The 19,424-nt window shown below is 44.1% G+C and overlaps 1 protein-coding gene across 2 annotated transcripts in view; it reads right to left on the reverse strand.

The window, feature by feature from the left end:
- Nucleotides 1-416: 416 nt before the first annotated feature.
- Nucleotides 417-19,424, reverse strand: part of CCNJ (cyclin J) — a 168,001-nt gene continuing 148,993 nt past the window's right edge. Inside the window, exons 4-6 of one of the 2 annotated variants that reach the window (XM_069611383.1) lie at nucleotides 6,558-6,857; nucleotides 6,310-6,469; nucleotides 417-3,077 (exon numbers count right to left, since the gene is read on the reverse strand). In XM_069611383.1, the coding sequence (XP_069467484.1) occupies nucleotides 2,672-3,077; nucleotides 6,310-6,469; nucleotides 6,558-6,857 (866 nt within the window). In that variant the 3' untranslated portion in view covers nucleotides 417-2,671. The remainder of the gene's footprint in view (nucleotides 3,078-6,309; nucleotides 6,470-6,557; nucleotides 6,858-19,424) is intronic. The other variant, XM_069611384.1, reaches the window with a different exon arrangement.

Genomic DNA, 19,424 nt, shown 5'->3' on the forward strand with positions numbered 1-19,424 from the left:
AAGGTAGGGACATTATCACCAGGATAATTTTTCATTATGGCGATGTGAGTAGAGTAGGTGGGTAGAAGAGCAGGGAGGGGTAACCAGATCCCACATGACTAAAGTAGACGTCCCAATGTAAGGTATCAGCTAGTGAATTGCAGAACCACAGGGAAGTAGAGGACACCTTCGGATGTTTGTGAGATTGCACGTGGGGCATGCGTTAGCGAGGTTGTGGGTGAAGAGCAAAATATAAATTCAAGATTCGGTAGACGTGTACAGGTTCAAGTCTCCACACAAAAAAAATGGGGTCCGGAACTTGGGGAGTGACCAGGACAAGTACCTAAACAACAGGACTGTTAGAGGTCATGCAGAAAAACTAAGTTTAAGGTAGGTAGTTGCTTGCATTTCACAAATCTGAGAAAAGATAAACACGATTTACCAAAAATCTATTTTTTATTAAAAAGAAATAAGTGCATAGCACTCATTCAGGTTACCTTGTGGTCATACAGTTTGACAACTGAATTAAACTTCAAGTTTGATCACCAACCATGTTAATCCATCTATGAAACGTTTCACAAATTTTTGTCTTGAAGCACCACTTTAAAATTGCATTCTGAAGGCTCATGGTAGACATCATTTCACTGTTTAATATGATTATGTATTTAATGAATATGAATGGAGTCTTTTGCATATTTTTATCTGACATAATAAATAAAAGAAAATATTATGACTTTTGGAACACTTTGCGTAAAAAAAACAAAAACAAAAAAAAAATGAAAAAATGTGCCAGGCTCATACAGGAAGGACATAAGCTTTCAATTGAACTATTGCCACTCTCTCTAGTTTAAAGAAAAATGTCTAGCACGGTCATTCTTAAATCAAATAAAGGCATATCAACGATCCCCCAAAAGAAGTGTATAAGGCCATTAGGCTGTATGTATAAAAAGCTCATCAAACTCTGTAAAACCATTTCACCAACGTTCTACAGACTCACAAAGCTATTTGCCGATTTTTTAAATCAATGGCTCGGAGCAGAAGAGTACATTCACAGTACACTTTTCTCATGAGGTAGTTACTGAAGACATAGCACTGCGTATTTGAAAAGCGAAGACAAAGATTTTTCTAACCCAGGTGGTTGCACAGCTTTAGTTATGTTAAGTGTTTTTAAAGAATCAAAAGAAATACTGACTAAAGGACACCACTGCTAGATTAAAAATAAAGCAAATATTGCCCATGAGCTTTACCTGAGCTACATTGAGGAAAACCTCCATTGCCTGAGGTGGAGAGCTTCCTCAAAAGGCTAGATGCATTCACCTGCAAAGCAGGCATTAGTAACATCATCACCAGTTATTAAGAGCACAGACGCCACATCCACTATGGAGATAGTTGATATCTAGTAAGGCACCTTTCGAACAATAAGGCGAGCAGCGAGTCCCATTTTCAAATGTGGCCACAGGCATGTAGTAGCCAGAGTCCCAAACCCAACCACTTCCAATGTGCAGGAAAAACACAGACTAGAGCTTAATCCGTTACACTAATGTTCGCATACATTTACTAGAAACGTTTTGAATTCACCAATTCAGAAGGCAACTATTTTGAATGATAGTATTTGTGTAAAGCAATGTGCAGTGACTAGAAGTATGCATTGTCTTGCAACGGAGGTACTTTGGGCTACTCAATGGTAAACTAAGCATTTTCTTTGCAAATAAAATCACGGCTATTTTTCCCTCCAAAGCTTTACATCACTTTCATCAGTTGCACAGAAAAATAAATGTGTCATTAATTGAAAATGCAACTAATCTCATAGTATTCTGCATTGCCAGTTTCGGCAAATGGATTATAAACCTAAATTATCTCATCCTATTCAGACACACGTACTTTGAAAAGGTTTCTTTCTCAGCAGTTGTGCACGTGTGATGAAAGGGGAAAACCTTGATATTCTAAAGCCCACCGAAGAAACCGCTAACAAGTCTGGGATTAAACTAAGTTTTCTCAAAATATTTCTATTTCATTAACCTTCCACTTTATCCTTTAATAAATTTGATAATTCTCAAATCTAAAAAAAAAATCTCTGCTGACTTTTCCATTTACAGTAAGTGTCCTGAAAAAAGGACAAAGTGGAACAAATGTGCAGAGTGAGCAAATTCGTCCCGAGCAATGCTGCAATGAAAAGGTTTTCTTTTGAGTTCTTGTCTCGACCTTTAAATGCTCAAATCCAAGGTACAGAACATGTTCAATTAGTTTCGCAGTCACAACGGACACTTTGGGATGGCACACTGCATGAACACCTTAGTGAATCTTTATATTTCAGATCACAAACAATACAAAATGGACTCCTCAAAAGTCTGACAGTAGTACTAAAGTTATGTCACTACTGTGCAATAAATACGCTATAATACTGCGAGCGTCCGGAGAAAACAGTCTGCACAAGGATGCAAACAGTTTCATTATCCTCTCCAACAAGTGCCTATAGGTTTGGCATCAAATGAAAAGTGCACTGATAATCAGACGTACTAAAACGTTCAACCAAATGTACCAACCACCAGGTTGGATTTATGGACCGAGCACGGAATAATGGCTTTGGGCCTGGTCAATAGTCTTTTGCTTCTCGTTTTTTTTAAATTATTTAGGATTAGTACTCAAATACTTTGTTTTTGAAAATATATACAAAAAGGGGCATATGCTGTCATCACCTCTCAAAGCAGGGCGTTATACAAGGAAAATGTCCATTAACTTGATAACTTCTGTTGTATGAAACACCAATGCAAGGTTTCACTTCAACTGGCACAGCCAATGGCATGCTGGTGGTAGCCTGAATTTGGGATCTAGCATGAACACTGGCCTGCATGCCAGCAGGGCAAGTCTGTAGTGGATACGATGCAGTGTGCCCTGTTGACAAAAGTTGTTGGCAGCTTTGCGGTTGCGACGCTGGATAGTGGAACTGTAACTGCGTTTGGTGTGGTGGATGAAGACACTGTGGTACATGTTGAATATGACGCGGAGTTTGTGACACAGCCTGGAATAAACACTGAGTAGATGACAGTCCAAGTTGACCTTTTTGCTTGCTTGCTTCTTTCACATCATTATCGTGCGCTCTAAAAATAAAAGAATACAAAATAAATAGATGGCCGTTTAGAGGTTTTATACCACCAACTAGCAGAAGCATGTGCCATCTGTGACAACGCATCCATAAAACTCTGTAACGTCCAACATGCCTAAGAAAAAGGATGGGAAACAATTGACCTTATTCACAGAGCATTTTCCAATGGTGTTTTGCCATTATAAAACGGTTCTGTGAATTAGGCCCGGAGTATTTAGCTCTAATAAAAGTGAGAACAGGCGACATTAAAGAGAAAAGGTTTTATAACGCAGCTTTTAGTCAAGAGAATTACTCACTTGTTGCCTTCACTCTAATCCTGAATCTACAAATCTAGACTGAGTACCGTGCATTGCTGGAATCCATTTTTTAAACAAATTAAAAAAATAGAAATAACCCTTTATCCACATGGTTATTGGAGAATTGTATATAGCAAAACAAGTGTTTAACAACAGTAACACAAACTAGTGCCCCAGAAGACCAACTTTGCAAAAATGCAGTCTCTGTTCAGAACCTGTTAAAAGGGCTATATTACCCAGAATACCGAGCGAAAAAAGAGGGCGCAAGAGAGAGAGGGAGCAAGAGAGGGGAGAGGGGGCAAGAGAGAGGAGAGGGGGCAAGAGAGAGGAGAGGGGGCAAGAGAGAGGAGAGGGGGCAAGAGAGAGGAGAGGGGGCAAGAGAGAGGAGAGGGGGCAAGAGAGAGGAGAGGGGGCAAGAGAGGGGGGCAAGAGAGAGGAGAGGGGGCAAGAGAGAGGAGAGGGGGCAAGAGAGAGGAGAGGGGGCAAGAGAGAGGAGAGGGGGCGTGAGAGAGGAGAGAGTGGGCGTGAGAGAGGAGAGAGTGGGCGTGAGAGAGGAGAGAGTGGGCGTGAGAGAGGAGAGAGTGGGCGTGAGAGAGGGGCGCGAGAGAGGAGAGGGGCGCGAGAGAGGAGAGGGGCGCGAGAGAGGAGAGGGGCGCGAGAGAGGAGAGGGGCGCGAGAGAGGAGAGGGGCTGAGAGGGCGGCGCAAGCAAGGAGGGGAGAGTGGGGCCAAGAGAGGGGTGAGAGAGGAGGGAGGGCGTGAGCGAGAGGGGGCCGAGAGAGGGGCGAGAGGAGAGAGCGGCAAGAGCAGGGAGGGGAGAGCGGCAAGAGCAGGGAGGGGAGAGCGGCAAGAGCAGGGAGGGGAGAGCGGCAAGAGCGGCAAGAGGAATGCTGCCTCACATGGGAGCGTGCTTGAGAGCTGGCGCATAAATGAGAGAGCGCATGTGTGCACAGTTTTTCCTGCAGAGATTTGGGTGTTTGGTGGTGAGCACAGTTAGTGCGCATGCACACGTGCAAGAGTGAGCAAGTTGTATGAGGGTTTATGGGGTTATTTGCACAGATTACAACTTGCCTGGTGATGAGCAGCTCTGAGAAAGGGGGTAATGGAGGCCACATTAGGAATTGCTTTAATGCTCCCTCCAAATTTCAAACTTTATTCTGAAATGGTATTCCTATGTCACTGGCATACTCTGCAAAATCCCCATAAAGTGTCCAAAATATTCCATAAGCTTATTAGATATAATTACTGAAGTTTCCCACACAAATTAGTTTCCAACAAATCTGGTTTGTGGTAAATGAAATTTGCACTGATTGCAGAGGCACGGAATGTGGGCTGGCCTGAGAAGGCTAAACGTTCAGGTTTCGGGGCTCAAGTGCATTGTGGGAAATGTATTTGATCTCAGGATCAAAATTGCAGATTCCTGTTCCACGCCTTCTAATAGAGCAGCCCTCGCTAGGCATTGTGGCAAAAACTGTTGCGACTAGTGCCCACTCCAATTGCAGGGCTTCCATTAGAGCAGCCCAGAACATAATGGGTGCAGCAGGGATTTAGTATACATATGGTTCTAGGGCTCACAGTAGACAAGTACGGTGCATTGTGGGAGAACCAGCCTTATATGTTCAGCATACCAAATCCAGGTTATTGCTGTATACATTTGGAAGAAATGACCTTGAATTCCCAGTCCAGTCCAGTCCTGAAGTACACAACTATTCCATCCTCTGAAGGCCAGGTACCCATCCTAACTCGCATACCTGCATGCCCATAATACATCTGGCTCAAAGGGAAGAGCAATGAACAGCACACGAAACTGGCCTCTGCAGCCTTCCCAATCTTACACTTATTAAAGCCACTCATCTCACTGCAGGACAGGTGTGGCGTGGCCCTTGCTGGAGGGATGGAATGGCTACACAACAGCTGACATTTGCATAGAAGGCAACGGGAGGTAGCCAGCCCTAGAGAGGAATGATTGGCTTCCTCTTTCCACTTTCTTACACTGACTCGGAGGCAAAAGGAACAACAAATTACAAACCTGTTCACCTTCCACTAGCGTGAAATGGCTGCTTTTTGGCATGTCAGATATCTTGCCTTAATGATTTTATTTTTAAATAAATGACAATTTAGTCCATTTTCACAACCTTCAAATTATTACATTTGTAATGTAATGAGAATAGAACTCATTGTAAAAATCGCTGTATTTTAGCTCCAATTTGAATACATGTATTATCTTTACCATTACCTTAAAGGCAAACAATGCACGGAATATAAGGCAAGACTACGAAATCCGTGTCAGACAACCCAAAGAAAACCTAAATGCCTAACTGAACGAAGAGACTAATCGGCCTAGACCAGTCAGAACTGGTTTTGATGTTTCACAGCAAGCCATAGGGCCATTAATGTACTTCCCAAATATGTAACCAGAGATGCACGATCTTGGGCAACTTCGGGATTACAACAAAACAGGTTGGACGCTAAAAATAGTTTAGAATTACATAAACACTGCCTCATCAAGGCAATGGCTGAAGAGAATGGCAACAGGTTTGCTCATGTGCTTAAACATGTGTCCAGTAATTCCAACATTGTGTTTTACCTTTTTATTGATCCAAAACCAGAGACTAGTTCCTTATTCAGTTGTCGCAACAGAGTGAATTTTGCCTTTCCGGCTTTAGGGCCTACAACTATCATGTATAGGTTTTTAAAATTCCATTTTGATGGTTATCGCTGTAGCAGCCAGCTGGATTTAACATATACTTCAATAGGAACGTTTTAACTCCATCAAATGGATCAACCACTTAAGATTATCAGGCTATGCCCACATAAAACCTGTGTAGTTCCTCGTGATACATGTATCAGAAAACCATGATTTTAAACCAGCCTTCTAGGCTCCTTAGAACCATGACCCTCTTTGAGCATAATAAGCCTATGCAAATACTTACATTAGTAGTCGCTCAATACATGGCACAAGTAAATCCCAGGAGTATGCAGTAAGGCGATGCAGTCTAGTTGGCCATGTCGGGGAGAGGCGAAGGATTATCCTTGATGCAGAGACACAAGCAGCAGCCACTAAAGATGGGGCATAATTTAAAAATGTATAATCTGTGGACAAAGCAGAAACAATTTGTAAAATACCATTCAAATTGAAGTAAATGGGTTAATCGGACCACACAAATGCTAATTAATATACCTTGCAAAGAAACTTCTAGGAAATAGTCTGCATATTTTGCAATGTACAATTTTGTCTTTTCCAAACACACCATTGGCCAGCCATCATGGAGGTCCGTATCATAGACGGCAACAGAAAGATAGTACTCAATGAAGTGAGCAGCGGTCGGGAGGCAAAGGTTCCACTGAAAAGTTTCAAGCAGCAACAATTCCATCTGCAGTAAGTTCTGTTTTGTTAACACCAAATTCATGTTGGTCATGCACCCAAGGCTATTGAGTTGTTCCAGCTTCGGCACGTGGTCTTCCTTTTCTTCGAATTTGCCTGAAACAAAATAAATCAAATGAAGCCCATGAAAGGACAGCACATTACCACCATCTTTGCCCAAGGAAGGACCCTACACGCAATACTTCAGACTAGGAAGAGAACACTGCCACAGAAGCAAAGGAAACATTTGGGATCATGTGCACATTACCAGATACGTTGAATACGGTATCCTTAGAAAGAAAACCGAATAAAAAAATACCCAACTAGAAATGACTGGATTTTTGTCCAATTTTTTGTACATTTTAATTAATAAAAAGGCGGTGTAGTGGGAAGTGACCCCTGCCCCCACATTATTAAAACAAAAAAAGGGGAGGAAACGCAAAGAAAATTTGTTTTTCGACCAAATAAAATTCGGTCATTTCTAATTAGGTCTTCACCCCCCCGCAGTCATTTCATGGACAACCTTTTAATACTCCATAGATGACGGGTAATAACTGCCCTACCTCAGTCAACAAAAGGGGAATAATAAAAAATGGAACAATCACAAGTAAATAAAAACAGGGTACATATTTTGAAATGGAAAGATATTCACATGAACAAGTTTAGAGAATGAGAACATGCATTTAGAAGATTCCAGGATTTCTCCAACATTGGAGGTTTATCGATGGAAGAATGGATTACCTTTTTTGTCATTTCTCACTCAAAGTGCAGTGACCTCAGATCATTAAGGGCTGAAGACAAGCACCAAGCTAATCTGCATAATACAGGGGGAAAAACCTATAAGAGTGTGGAGGTATGATGGGCAACTGCACACACGAAAGGAGAAAGATTTTTCTGTTATCCTTGAGTAACACAAGATTGAATACATTTTTGAAAATAAACTTATGGATAAATAAAAGGTGTAATCAAAAATTGAAGACAAAAAGTATCCATGTGTGATGAGAATTTACAAAAATCCTCCCGATGAGCCAACTGTGGAGAAACACGTGTAGAGGATACAAATTAAAGAGAACATGAATACAAAAACTGACCATAGAGACTTCTAGGAATACATATAGCAAAACAATAGTTTTTGAACATAATTGTGAATAAAAAGATGTTTAGAATAAGAGCCCAAGGATGAGCAAAATTATGAAATCTTCTGAAAATACAATGCAATACTATTTTTAACCAATAGGCCCGAGCAGGGGGGGGGGGGCATTACCACTTCAGATAATGCCACGGGGCCCATAGTTACAGGCCGATCGAAAGCGAGGTCCTTAAGAAAAGGCTCTGGGGCATTACCTGAAGTGGCAATGACCCCCCCCCTGCTCGGGGCCTATTGCTATTAGTACCCCTGCCAGAAAAATATTGTTTTTCTGTTCCGAACACTGGAGCGTTTAAAAAAAATAAAACATTTAAAATAAAATGACTAATAAAATGGCAGCCGGGGGAAGGGAAAATGAGTGTTTTCCTTTTCCATGGCGGCCATTGAAAAAAGTAAACAAAAAAAATGGCCATCATAGAAACAGAAGGGAATGTGTGTAGTCTCTCCTCTCTTTCCATGGTGTCAATTAAAAAAAGTGGGAAAAAAAGCTGCCATGGAAAGGAGAGAAGGGACTATGTGTAGTCCCTTCTCCCTTTCCATGATGGCCTGTCGCAGATCAGGAGCCGACACGCCGGGGACAGAAGAGTTCCCAGCGCGCCCGCTCCCGAAATGGACTTCAACGAAGGTAAGTGGGGATGGGGGGGCGGTGAGGGAATTCTGTGAATGGAGCGAGGTGAGGGGGAAGTGGGACACCACTTCCCGGTGGGGGAAGATGGCAGCCTCCAGCCGTGAGGCTGCTCGGATTGAGGGGTGGGTGGTATTACTGCTGGTACTACCCCCGTTCCAAGCCTCCTCATTGGCTCCACCCCCCCACCCCCATCGGGTACTAATAAATATACTTTTGGTTTGATAAATCAAATCTTATAGCGCAAAGTCACTTCCCCCTTTTTTTCTTTGAATATAAGAAAGGCACAGATGGTTCTCTGAGAATGAGCATGCTGCTTTTTTATTTGCATTTTTAAGTGTTAGCGCCTTTTTGTGCATTTCCATCTGACAACTTAATTCATTATAAATTGCACGCTACTAGCCAGCCATTAAGTCACTCGCCACGTCAAATCTATACATACAGCCAGCACACGATTAATTATTCGCCAAAAATGAATTATCACTAGCCAATGGCTAGTGGGACATGAACATGTTGGCACTCGTTTAGCACATGCAGTCTCTCGCAGTCTTGGCATTTATAAATTCACTGACTTCACTTTCATTATGCTAGGAATCTCCCTTCAAAAAGGTGCTTTGGTACGTGTGGGGCCAGGCATAGGCCCGCATGTTGTAGAAAGTTATTCTAGCACTACTAGAAACAAAGGATCTACTCTCCCTTAATTTTCTAAAGGTTTCCTGTTTCTACTGCTTACTGCATCTATTTGCACTGGCATTGCCAACTAGTAAAACGGGAAGTCACGACGATGGAGGATTGTTTGGAATACATGTGCTGCAACCCCAGATTACCAATTTCACTCAGTGCCATAGATTGCTCATTTTTAGTGGCAATCGTAGAATCATTCAAGTTCTTCCTATTCAGCTAGCAAGTGCTTACATTTTGACATTTCCTTTTCTCATATGCCCTAGCCAACTGCAAAATCCCAACACGTCTAACTCTCCTTCTGTTGAGTGAGGGATTAAGACTGACTGGTCTCTTCGCTCCGAGCCCATGTGAACCATCAGCTGGCCTAGGTTACAGGCTGAATTGAATGTACACCCTTTTGTAACCATCGTTTTCATTTTCTTCTTCCTTTCTACATAAAACCACATACACATGCAGATTAATATTACTCCACCTAACCTGCATCTGAAGCACAGTAGCACCTTTAAGGGGTTCTAGAAGACATCCCTCACCCAGGTCAGATTTAAAAGTCGAACATTGACTGCTCTGGTGAAGCAGAGATTCCAGCCTGCGAGATATGGAGTAGACTAGTGCTCCTGAGGAGAAGATTGGTCGGTTGGATGAGGTATTGAAAAGTAAGCTGAACCTTCCTAATGCAAGTATTCCCAAAGTGCAGTTGCTTTAGAAGATTGCATTGTCCAGCACAGCCAGTTTTGCCCAACTCAACGTTTCCTTCATAACGTTTTGAAAGAGCTTGGGACATCAATTGCGTTTCAATTCTACAGTTTGATAAACATGTGCAGTCTAAAGAACAAACACCAATTTACAGTGGCACCAGAGAAATTTTCCCTTGAGGCTTGCATGCAGAGAAGCTGCTTTGAAAGTACCAACCTAGCAAATGGAGAGAGCCCTTCCATCGCATAATTTGATTGTCTCCTGAAGGAATTCCAGGACCTATACAAGGATATCGAGGAGCGTTAATAATACAGGGACATTCTGGTGGTCAGAGGGGCATAAGTTGCATGGATCAAATATTATCCCTGGCATGATTTGTGCTACAGCCTTAGCAGGGAGAGTTCTTAGCTACAAAGGCTTCATATATGGATGCAACATGGCACACAGCTAGTTAAATAAACAGAAGCTGGAGCTGACAGGTGAGTTCGTCAAACAGGCTTTCTAAAAGGTGGAAAGCATCCCATACTATTTAGGGACAATACCCGTACTTGAGGTTTCTGGAATTAAGAGTTTACTCTTCATAACCCCCAAGTGAGGGGAGCAGGGGGTGCGAGGGGGAAGACTTCTGAAATCTTGGACATTACTGTCTAGAAAAGTAGCTTCCATCATCCCACCAATGATTATCTGCTTATTCCAGTTGGGAGCAGTTACAAGTCTCCTTGAAAATGGGAGTCTTGTGTTTCAGTTCTCAGGAACCTGTGGGGTACATTTACCAGCCCAGCAGAACTTCCCCTACATCACCAAACTTCATTTTCCGAAGTTACAAAAATAATGGCTGCACCGTCTCTGCCTAGTGCATATGGGGCGCGATGGATCCTGGAACACCCCAAGAATGGCTCCAAGTATTTTCTTCATGTGTACCAAAGGAAAGAATTCAAAGGAAGCGCTAGTATGCTGCCAGCTCAAAACTTCCCACTGAAAAAGAAAATGTTCTACATTTAAAAGGACTTTGCACCAGTGCTAGTTTCACCTTTCCAACATTACACAGTTTGGTTCCAGTAAAATACATTCATGCCCATCTATCTTCAGGATGAACACCATCAAAGGAGGGCCATTCCTCCCTGAAAGGCAGTGTGTGTCAAGTAAAATCTCATTTCAGGCCGTACAGCAAGCGCTTAATCTTGAAACAAAGTAACACAGGCCAAACTTTTCACAAGAAGCTCTCTCTCCCTTTGCTCATGTCAGTTGCAAAAAAAACCCTTGTGTTGAACAGATTCCTGTGTATTAGAAATTGATCAGAGCAATGGAAATGTTCAGAATAAAGATCCGAGGAAAACCTCATTTGTAAAGTGACATCCAAGAAAAATGAACCCACGTGTAAAACTATGCTTTTGCCAAGCAGGAAAATGCCTTTTGAAAGTGAAATGTTAAAATGATGCCCTGCGCTTGCACAGAAATGTGATGGAAGATGGGGGATTCTCTAAAATATGCATGATATCTAGTCCCAAAAAGACTTGGTTTCCGTTTAAAGAAAGAAAAAAAATATAACTTTGAGACCAACAGGACAGGTTTGGCAGGCACAGACTTCAAAGGTGCCCTGCCTCGCATAGGAACAGAATTACCTTCCCCAAGTGGACCAGCTCCCTGGGCACATGAAAGGGGCCAAGGTGACAATCTAGCGGCTTTTTCAGACTGACTGGCATTTCTTCAGCCGTTGTTAGGCTCATGTGTATCTATTTGTAGGATGTTTGATAAAATATTTTGCATAGAAATTGCGAAAGAATGCCAGGAGAACAAAGCAATATCACACAAACTTGGCGTTTGGACAGGAATGTTCCTTGTGAAATATGGAATCTGCCCATCTAAATTTCCGGATGACATTTGTGAATATTAGTGTTTTGCGTCATAACTGATTTTGGCATGGTAACTTTGGTAGAACAAAGCACACTGTAAAAAAACACCCACACTAAAACTGAGTCACTTCCTTCAGTCCAATCGGCTTACAGGGAAGCGGCGACATCCCCAGGCTGACCTATCCGATTTTAGAGGTATGTTTAGCTTAGTTCTGCCCACATAGTAAAAACCCTCTGATGTCATCCGGTTTATAAAAGGAGGAAGCTGACATTCAAAAATCAAGAGATTCAAGAATCCTTCATTTAAAAATCAACATCCAGAGATCCAGACACCCCACATTCACCCTGCAAGATTCCAGATTCCAGTGCCATGCCAGAGGTAGCAGAACCACTGATCCAGAATTAAAACCCTACAAAAATCCAAATAATTCAGGGAGAGCACCGCTGTCTACTGTGACCAGACGCCGGTTGTCCTGCTGTGTCCCTAGAGGAGAGCCCAGCTGTTGGCCGAGTGACCAGATCTTAGTCCCGTGTCCCGAGGCCCGGCTGGTTGTCCAAACTATCCCACTACAGTGCTTTTTCTAAGTACCACCCCTCCCCAAAATCAAAATGCTGCATCCTTTGCTCTGTTATCTTGCCATTTGTCCAACCCTACAAGAAATCCTATAAGTGTCCTAGTAACTTCTTAAAATTGTTAGAATCCTCTGTGTATCCTGTCCTTAGGAAATCTGTGTTAGAACTCATTCAGCTATCTGTGCAAGTCCCTAGTATTATTTGATGTAAATCAATCAATTTCCCAGTTGAAAATTTACATTCATTATTGATGCTATTCGAAAACAATTATTTAGTCTAGTGTTTTTACTCATTCTAGTCACTAAAATAGTCTCAGTAAACAAACCATTTTTTGCCCACGTAATTGTTTCCCTTTTAAAACCAGATTTCCTTTCCTTTAAAGAATTACTGTTACCCATCAAAAGTCACCCTTTCACCTTTCATATCCACTCATTTTCCAAGCAGTTTTGCTATTTTAAACCAGTGAAACGAAGCAATTGCAATTTTGCCTTTCTTGCTGCACTGCTTTTCCTTCCAAAGTTGATTTCCTAAACTGTATCCCCGTTTAGTACCTTGCAAGTTTTCTTGCTTCTTTGATACAGCCACACACATTCTTGCCTTCTCCGTTCAACCGCACATGTAAAAGCACTACCCAAAAGTAATCTTGCTTTCCTTCAATTGCGCATTGCGTATCTTAGGCTACAAGATTAAACTAAGTGTATTCTATCATTTTACTGTACAATTATCACCACCCTGGTGATTGCTGTCCTATATTGAATGAGTTTGATTTTTATTCAAAATTAAAATAAATATTTCACTATTACACGCCGGCCAGTTTCATGGTCCATTGCGACACCAGGTGTACGTTAAGGGGGGTGCAAGATGGGTTGGTTGCCTTTTCAAAAATTGAATGTGTATGCAATAAACTTAAAAGCGTTTTAATTGTGTGCTGCATCCCTGGCCAGTAGAAAAGAGTCCTGGTCTGGAATGTGATACATCTTTAAAATCCTTAAACCTGAATGAGGCAAGAAAAAGATCCTTAACTTTGGCACTAAGCCAGGCCTAGTCATCACCAGTTGACCTACACATTTGGGTAGCAAGGAAGCACTTAAGTAAAAAAAAAAAAAATTAAAAAACTAGGCGATGCCGGTTCCTGCAGCTCAGCAGAGTTCATGGTGCCCTTTTTCTAGGGAGAAACTATTCTTTGGAGTTTGGTCATGGGCCTTTATACGGTCAAAAGATTTGTCAAGAATATTAATTTTAGTGTGTGCAATCAGAACAATCTCATTCAGTTTCTCTTGGTGGGGTCTGGGGGTGTCTTAGGATTCTGATTTGCATTTCCTAGTCATGCCCATCTCGGAACACGTTTTTCTTTTCAGGTGGGAGCTCTCCAACAGGTGATCCTTCCTTTGGTCTTAAATCATGCATTGTTGTGTCAACTAAGGTTTTGAATGGTGTATCTATGTTGCTACTCTTAAACTGCAGTATCTGTGTGCCAGCTTCTTTCGGCGCATAAGCTGTTAAACCATTACAAGTCATGCCCCCTTCCTTCTCGGTGCTGACTAAGAATGGGGACTTATTTCAGAATCCAGGCAGGGCAGTACAACCATTTTCTAAATGCTGTTCATGGTCATGAAGGGCCTGCCAAAAAGTAGAGGGAGACAATCACAGTATTTTAGGTTCAGAAGACCAGGCAAAATCTCGGTACATTGGTCTACCATAACGTAAGACATTGCATCCTGGGGAGGTGGCGTTACTGGAATTATTTTTATTTATTTGAGCATTCGTTAGGCACCTATGCAACAAGATGGTGTTTACAGGCGCCACAAGGCAAAATGGGGAGGGAGCAAGGGGAGTAAATAACATAGCAAAAACAGTAAATATACAATCGTGATCCTACTAGGCCTTGTGGCATTTGGTGGTGCAAGTGCGGTGATGAGAAGTGCAGGGGAGAGAGGTGGGTGGGGGAGGGGGTAAGGAATGAACAAGTGCTGGTGAGACCCGGGAGGGAAGTGACAAGGGGAGTCAGGGGAGAGCCTCAGCTAAATGCCAAGGCAGATGAATCCCAGGGTAGAACGAACAGCAATTTAACATCTTCCATGGTCTCTCCCCAGTATCACGAAAGAGTATGGATTTGTAGCGTCTCCATCATCTCCTCCAGCCACCCCCTCACTCAGCTCACCACCAGCCCCTGCTTCAGCTCCCATCACCAGCCCCCGCCTTTCCTGCCATCACCACCCCTCACCTCTGCTGCCTTCCTAGAGCCTTCTCTCACTGCTGCTACCTTAGCCCTTCCACTTAAGGCTGCCATTGCTCCCTTCATCACCACTGCCCTCTCTGTGCCTCTCCTCCGCGACAATGAACATCTCTATAATGGTAGCTGGTGCTGGAATACGTAATCGCAGGTCTCCCTTCCCCATACCTAAAGTCCATTATGTCGGGGGTCCACATCTAGATCAATTTGAAGGAGATGAAACTGCTTATAAACAATCCCATTTATCTGCATGTTCTGAAATTCATGCTTCTACACATTTCTTGTACAATGGGGTGAAGTGTTGGGAACAAAAATGAATGCAGAGCATTTTATAAGGAGGCAAGGTGATCAATGTATTTGTATTTTGTAGTCATATAGTGCTTTATGCCAAAGCGCTTTACAGGCAAAAATAAAACTGTGCAAAAGATGTGTCAAGTGTCAGATAAACAAAAAGATAATCCTTGTGACAGAATTTAAAGAGGATAAACGGAGGGAAAGGGAGTATATTTCAGTACTTTGGTCAAAGTGAAAGAACCAAAGCGAGAAGGGGCACAATGAGGACGGATAAGAGTAAATGAGAATGGAGGTTGTTGGGAGGTGCAAGGTGAGGCAAGGGGCGAGAGTAGGAAGAAAGGAGAGAAGAAAGATAGGAGCTAAGCATTTGAAGATAGACAGGATTCAAAATATAACCAGGGTAAAAAGAGAACAGTTGGGGGGGGGGGGGGGGAATTCACGAGGCGATAAGCCACAGAGAAGACAAATAGAAAAATTATGAATGCTCAAAGGGGGGCAAGCTGGGAGACCGAAGGAGACTAGAATAGAACAAACGGGAGAAACTAGGGAAGATGAGAATTATAGTGGCGTCAAATGTAAGAAACGGACAAGCCTTACAGATATTGAAGAGTTGAACATGACATGAACGAGCGATAGTGGAATGTGAGAGGAAAAGGAGAGGGAGGCGTCGAGACCCAGAGGAAGAGCACAAGAGGATATTGAGACAGTCGAGGGTGTAAACAAGATCAGAGAAGGGGGAGAGGAGAGAGAATTGTCGAGGCGGGAAAGAAGATTATCACAGTGTTAGAAGAGTTGAGGTGCAGATAATTAGATATCCAAGACTGGGTCGCGGGTAAACTGGTTGAAAGGGTTGAGTGAATAAAGTCAGAGAAGACAGAAATGGAAAGGAACACCTGGGAGTCGTTAGTTTATAAGTGATGTGAAAAAGTAAAAGGAGAAAATAACAGACCCAAGAGGAATTGTGTAGAGGGAAAACAGTAAAGGGCCCAAAACTGAACCGTGAGGCACGCCGTAAGAAGGGGTAGGTAGAAGAATGACTCACCCAAGAAACTCAACAAGTATAACGAGAGTGATGAACAAAACCATGGTCATAGACTTCCATCAATTTTGGCTTGGGACGTCAACTGATACATTAACAAATTAATGGGAGTGAGCTATAGATGTGTGCTTATAAACCGAGGCATACAAGTACATTTTTGCCATTTCCTCCTAGGTCTGGTCACAAATTGAGGTAATACGTCCCTTCTCTGCCAGGGGCTATGGAGGTGAGCACCCTCCCCAGGGGGTCAAGGCAAGGGGGCCCTCACTGGGAAAGACTCCCCCTTAGGGGACAAGGACTCCCGTTACTGTGAGGAACTTCCTAAACCAATTCACTGGATTGCATACATGGGAATAACATGGTTTAAGTTACTTACCTGTAATTATTGTTCTCCAGCATGGGTCTGGCATGGATTCACATGCGCATGAATATTGCCCCTTGTCAAGCTGGGAATCCTCAGTAAAAGAAAAAACAGTTTCACTTTAAAACTGTATTTCTTCTCCAAACCTATCACTGTCCCCGGAGTCATAATGCCCCCATCCAATGACAGTCCTCTCCCTAAGCTCCAGCCCTGGTGGCCATCTTCAGATTTGGTAAGCATGTAAAGTGGCAGTATGACCCAAGAAAAACCACACAGGGCAAGGCGGAAAGTTTGCATGTGAATCCATGCCAGGCTCATGGAAAACAATAATTTCAGGTAAGTAACTTAAACCTTCTCCAGCATGGGGTCTGGCATGGATTCACATGCTCATGAATAATGATAACAGCAGTACATATACACAACCACGGGAGGTGGCAAGGCTCAATAGAAGCAATAAAGACTCACCTCAAACAAACAAGTTACGTAGCACTGCTTGACCGACTCGGGACTCCTCCCTGGAATCCCTGTGAACGCAGTAGAACCTTGTGGAGGTGTGCGTGGAACTCCATGTAGCAGCCCTGCAGATGCCGAGCAGGAGCCCACAAAAGAAAAATGCAGTCATTGCTGCGATGGCTCTGGTGGAGTGGGCGCTCGGCCGGTATGGCAGCGGTCTGCCAGCCAGTTGATGACAGTGCATGATGCAGCCGGAGAGCAACCTGGAAATGAGACGCCTTAACAAGGACTTCCCTTGATTTACAAGTCCAAAGTTGATGAATGACTGATGAATGACTGAGTCTTTCGAAAATTCTTTGTTCGTGCCACATAAAACTTCAAGGCACAAGCAATGTCCAGTGAATGCAAGGCCCTTTCCGCTGACTACGGATTCCGAAAGAAAACAGGCAACAACAAAGGTTTGTTGAGGAATTCCGACGGTACCTTTGGCATAACGGTGGGGCGTCCACGCAGTACCACCTTTAAAGCGTGGAAAGACAAGTAAGGCTGCTTGCAAGACAGGGCCTGAATCTCCCTGATCCGCCTGGCCGAGGTAATAGCCACAAGGAAAGCAGTCTTCCACGAGAGAAACTTGAGCGGGGCCAATGCATAGGTTTAAAGGGCGCTCCGATGAGCTTAAGCACCACATTGAGCTCCCAAGCCGAGGCAGGAGCCTTCACCAGCGGGGAAAGTCCTGAAAAGTCCCTTGAGGAACTCCTTGACAAGCCTGTGAAATGACAGCAAAGGTCTGCCTGCAGACCTGGTTTACTTGGATATGGCAGCGAAATGCACCTCAATAGAGGTGTGAGCCAGTGTCGCTTGGGCCGAGCAGAACAAGTATGGTGGAAGTTGCGGAGCCGTGACACCCAGAGGGGTAATCTGTGTCCAGCACCACACAAAGAAGCATTTCCATTAAGACCGTAGCACTTCAACGTTGATGAGGCTGTGGGCCTGGCCAGGATGTCCTTACATTCTGTGGGTAAAGCATAACCTCCAAACTCTAGGGCTGCAGGAGGCATGCTCTCAGATTCACTTTGGGTCGTGAGGCAGAATCGCCCCCCCCACCACCCCCCTTTCCTGGCGAGAAGATCAGGGCACAGCATTAGCCAGACTGATGGGGCCACTGACGGCCGTAGCAAGTCCGGATACCATATTTGCCTCAGCCACGCTGGAGCAACGAGTATTAACCTGCAGTGGCACTGTCAGTGTGTTGATCACACAAGGGGAGTGGAACGAAGGAAAGTCATACAGGAACCGTCCCTCCCACATGAACGAGAATGCGCTAGGTGAAACAGGCCTTGACAAAATGGCCACTGCCACAGGTCCTGGGCCTACTTGGAAAGCGCCAGTGAGTGTTCCCTCCCGGGCACCCCCTGTTTCCGGAGGTAGAACATGGTGGTGGTGTCTGTAAAGATACTCAACCACCTTGCCCTTCAACAACAAGAAATCAAGGAAAAGAAAAAAAATACCCCCAGAATACTGCCTTAAGTTCCAGGACGTTTGATGTGGAGATCCTCTTCATCCGGTTGCCAGAGGCCTCTGGCGTGCAACTGCCTACTGTGGGCACCCCATCCCACCAGAGGTGTCTGTGGTGACTGTCTCCTGGTAAGGAGGAACATTAAACTGAGCTCCCTGGATGATATGTGGCCGTACGCCCCACCACGATCACCCGACGGAACTCCTCGTTGAGCGAGATCTTGTCTGCAAAGTTACCCAACACCTGCATCCACCTTGAATCCAGGAACTCAGGTCTCATGTGAAGCCTGCACAGGCAAAATAAGGCTAATGCAGGACGACATCATGCCCAGCAGCGACTTGATGGACTGAACCGATGACAAGAGCTGTACTTTGCCTTATATGGCTTTCACCCCCTCCTCCGAGGCGATGCCAACCACGTCACTGTGTTGCGTCGGGCACCTAGAAACAGCGCATCCCGAGATGTCGTCAAGCAAGAGAACCCCCAACTCAATCAGCAGACGTATGGTCTTCAATGTGTGCGAGCGGGAACACACAAGCCAGCCATCCAGGTAGGGGTATATGTGGAGGTATACATGGATTCCTTGTAGACGAAGATGTGCCACCATTGCGATCATGCACTTAATAAAAATCCTCTGGGCCGATTTCAGGCCAAAAGGCAGGGCCTTGAACTGGTAACGCTAACCTTGAACCATGAATCTTAGGAATTTGCAGTGTTTCTTGTGAATGGGGATGTGCAAGTAGGCATCCTCCAGATCCAATGATGTCTGAAAATCTCCTTGCTCCAGCTGGCCGAGCACGTGTTGCAATGTAACTTTTGGGACTTCAAGTACTTGTTGAAACAACTAAGATCGGTCTCCACCCCCACTACCCCCCACATTTTCTTTCGAACCAGAAAGTATCTGGAGTATGCTCCGGAGCCCTGGAAATGCTGGGGACGGGTTATATTACCCTCTTCTGTAACATTGCCTGCACCTCTTGTGGAACACGAGGATACCTGTGTTGGAACTCCAAGGTGTGCCCCTGTCCGAGAGCGTCAGGCACCCATCTGTCCATGGTGATCTTTTCCCACATGCTCACTAACTAACTTCGCCAGCCGGCCTCCCACCAGGGTGCATAAGTGATGGCCCGAGGCCACGATGAGGCCACGGCCAGTTCAGGCCTGCTGGGGGCGGGGGGTTGTTTGATAGATGAAGTAGCGCTACCCCTGTCCT

Source organism: Ambystoma mexicanum, chromosome 8 (genome assembly GCF_040938575.1).
Source record: "Ambystoma mexicanum isolate Mex_15411 chromosome 8, UKY_AmexF1_1, whole genome shotgun sequence".
In the NCBI taxonomy this organism is placed as follows: Eukaryota; Metazoa; Chordata; class Amphibia; order Caudata; family Ambystomatidae; genus Ambystoma; species Ambystoma mexicanum.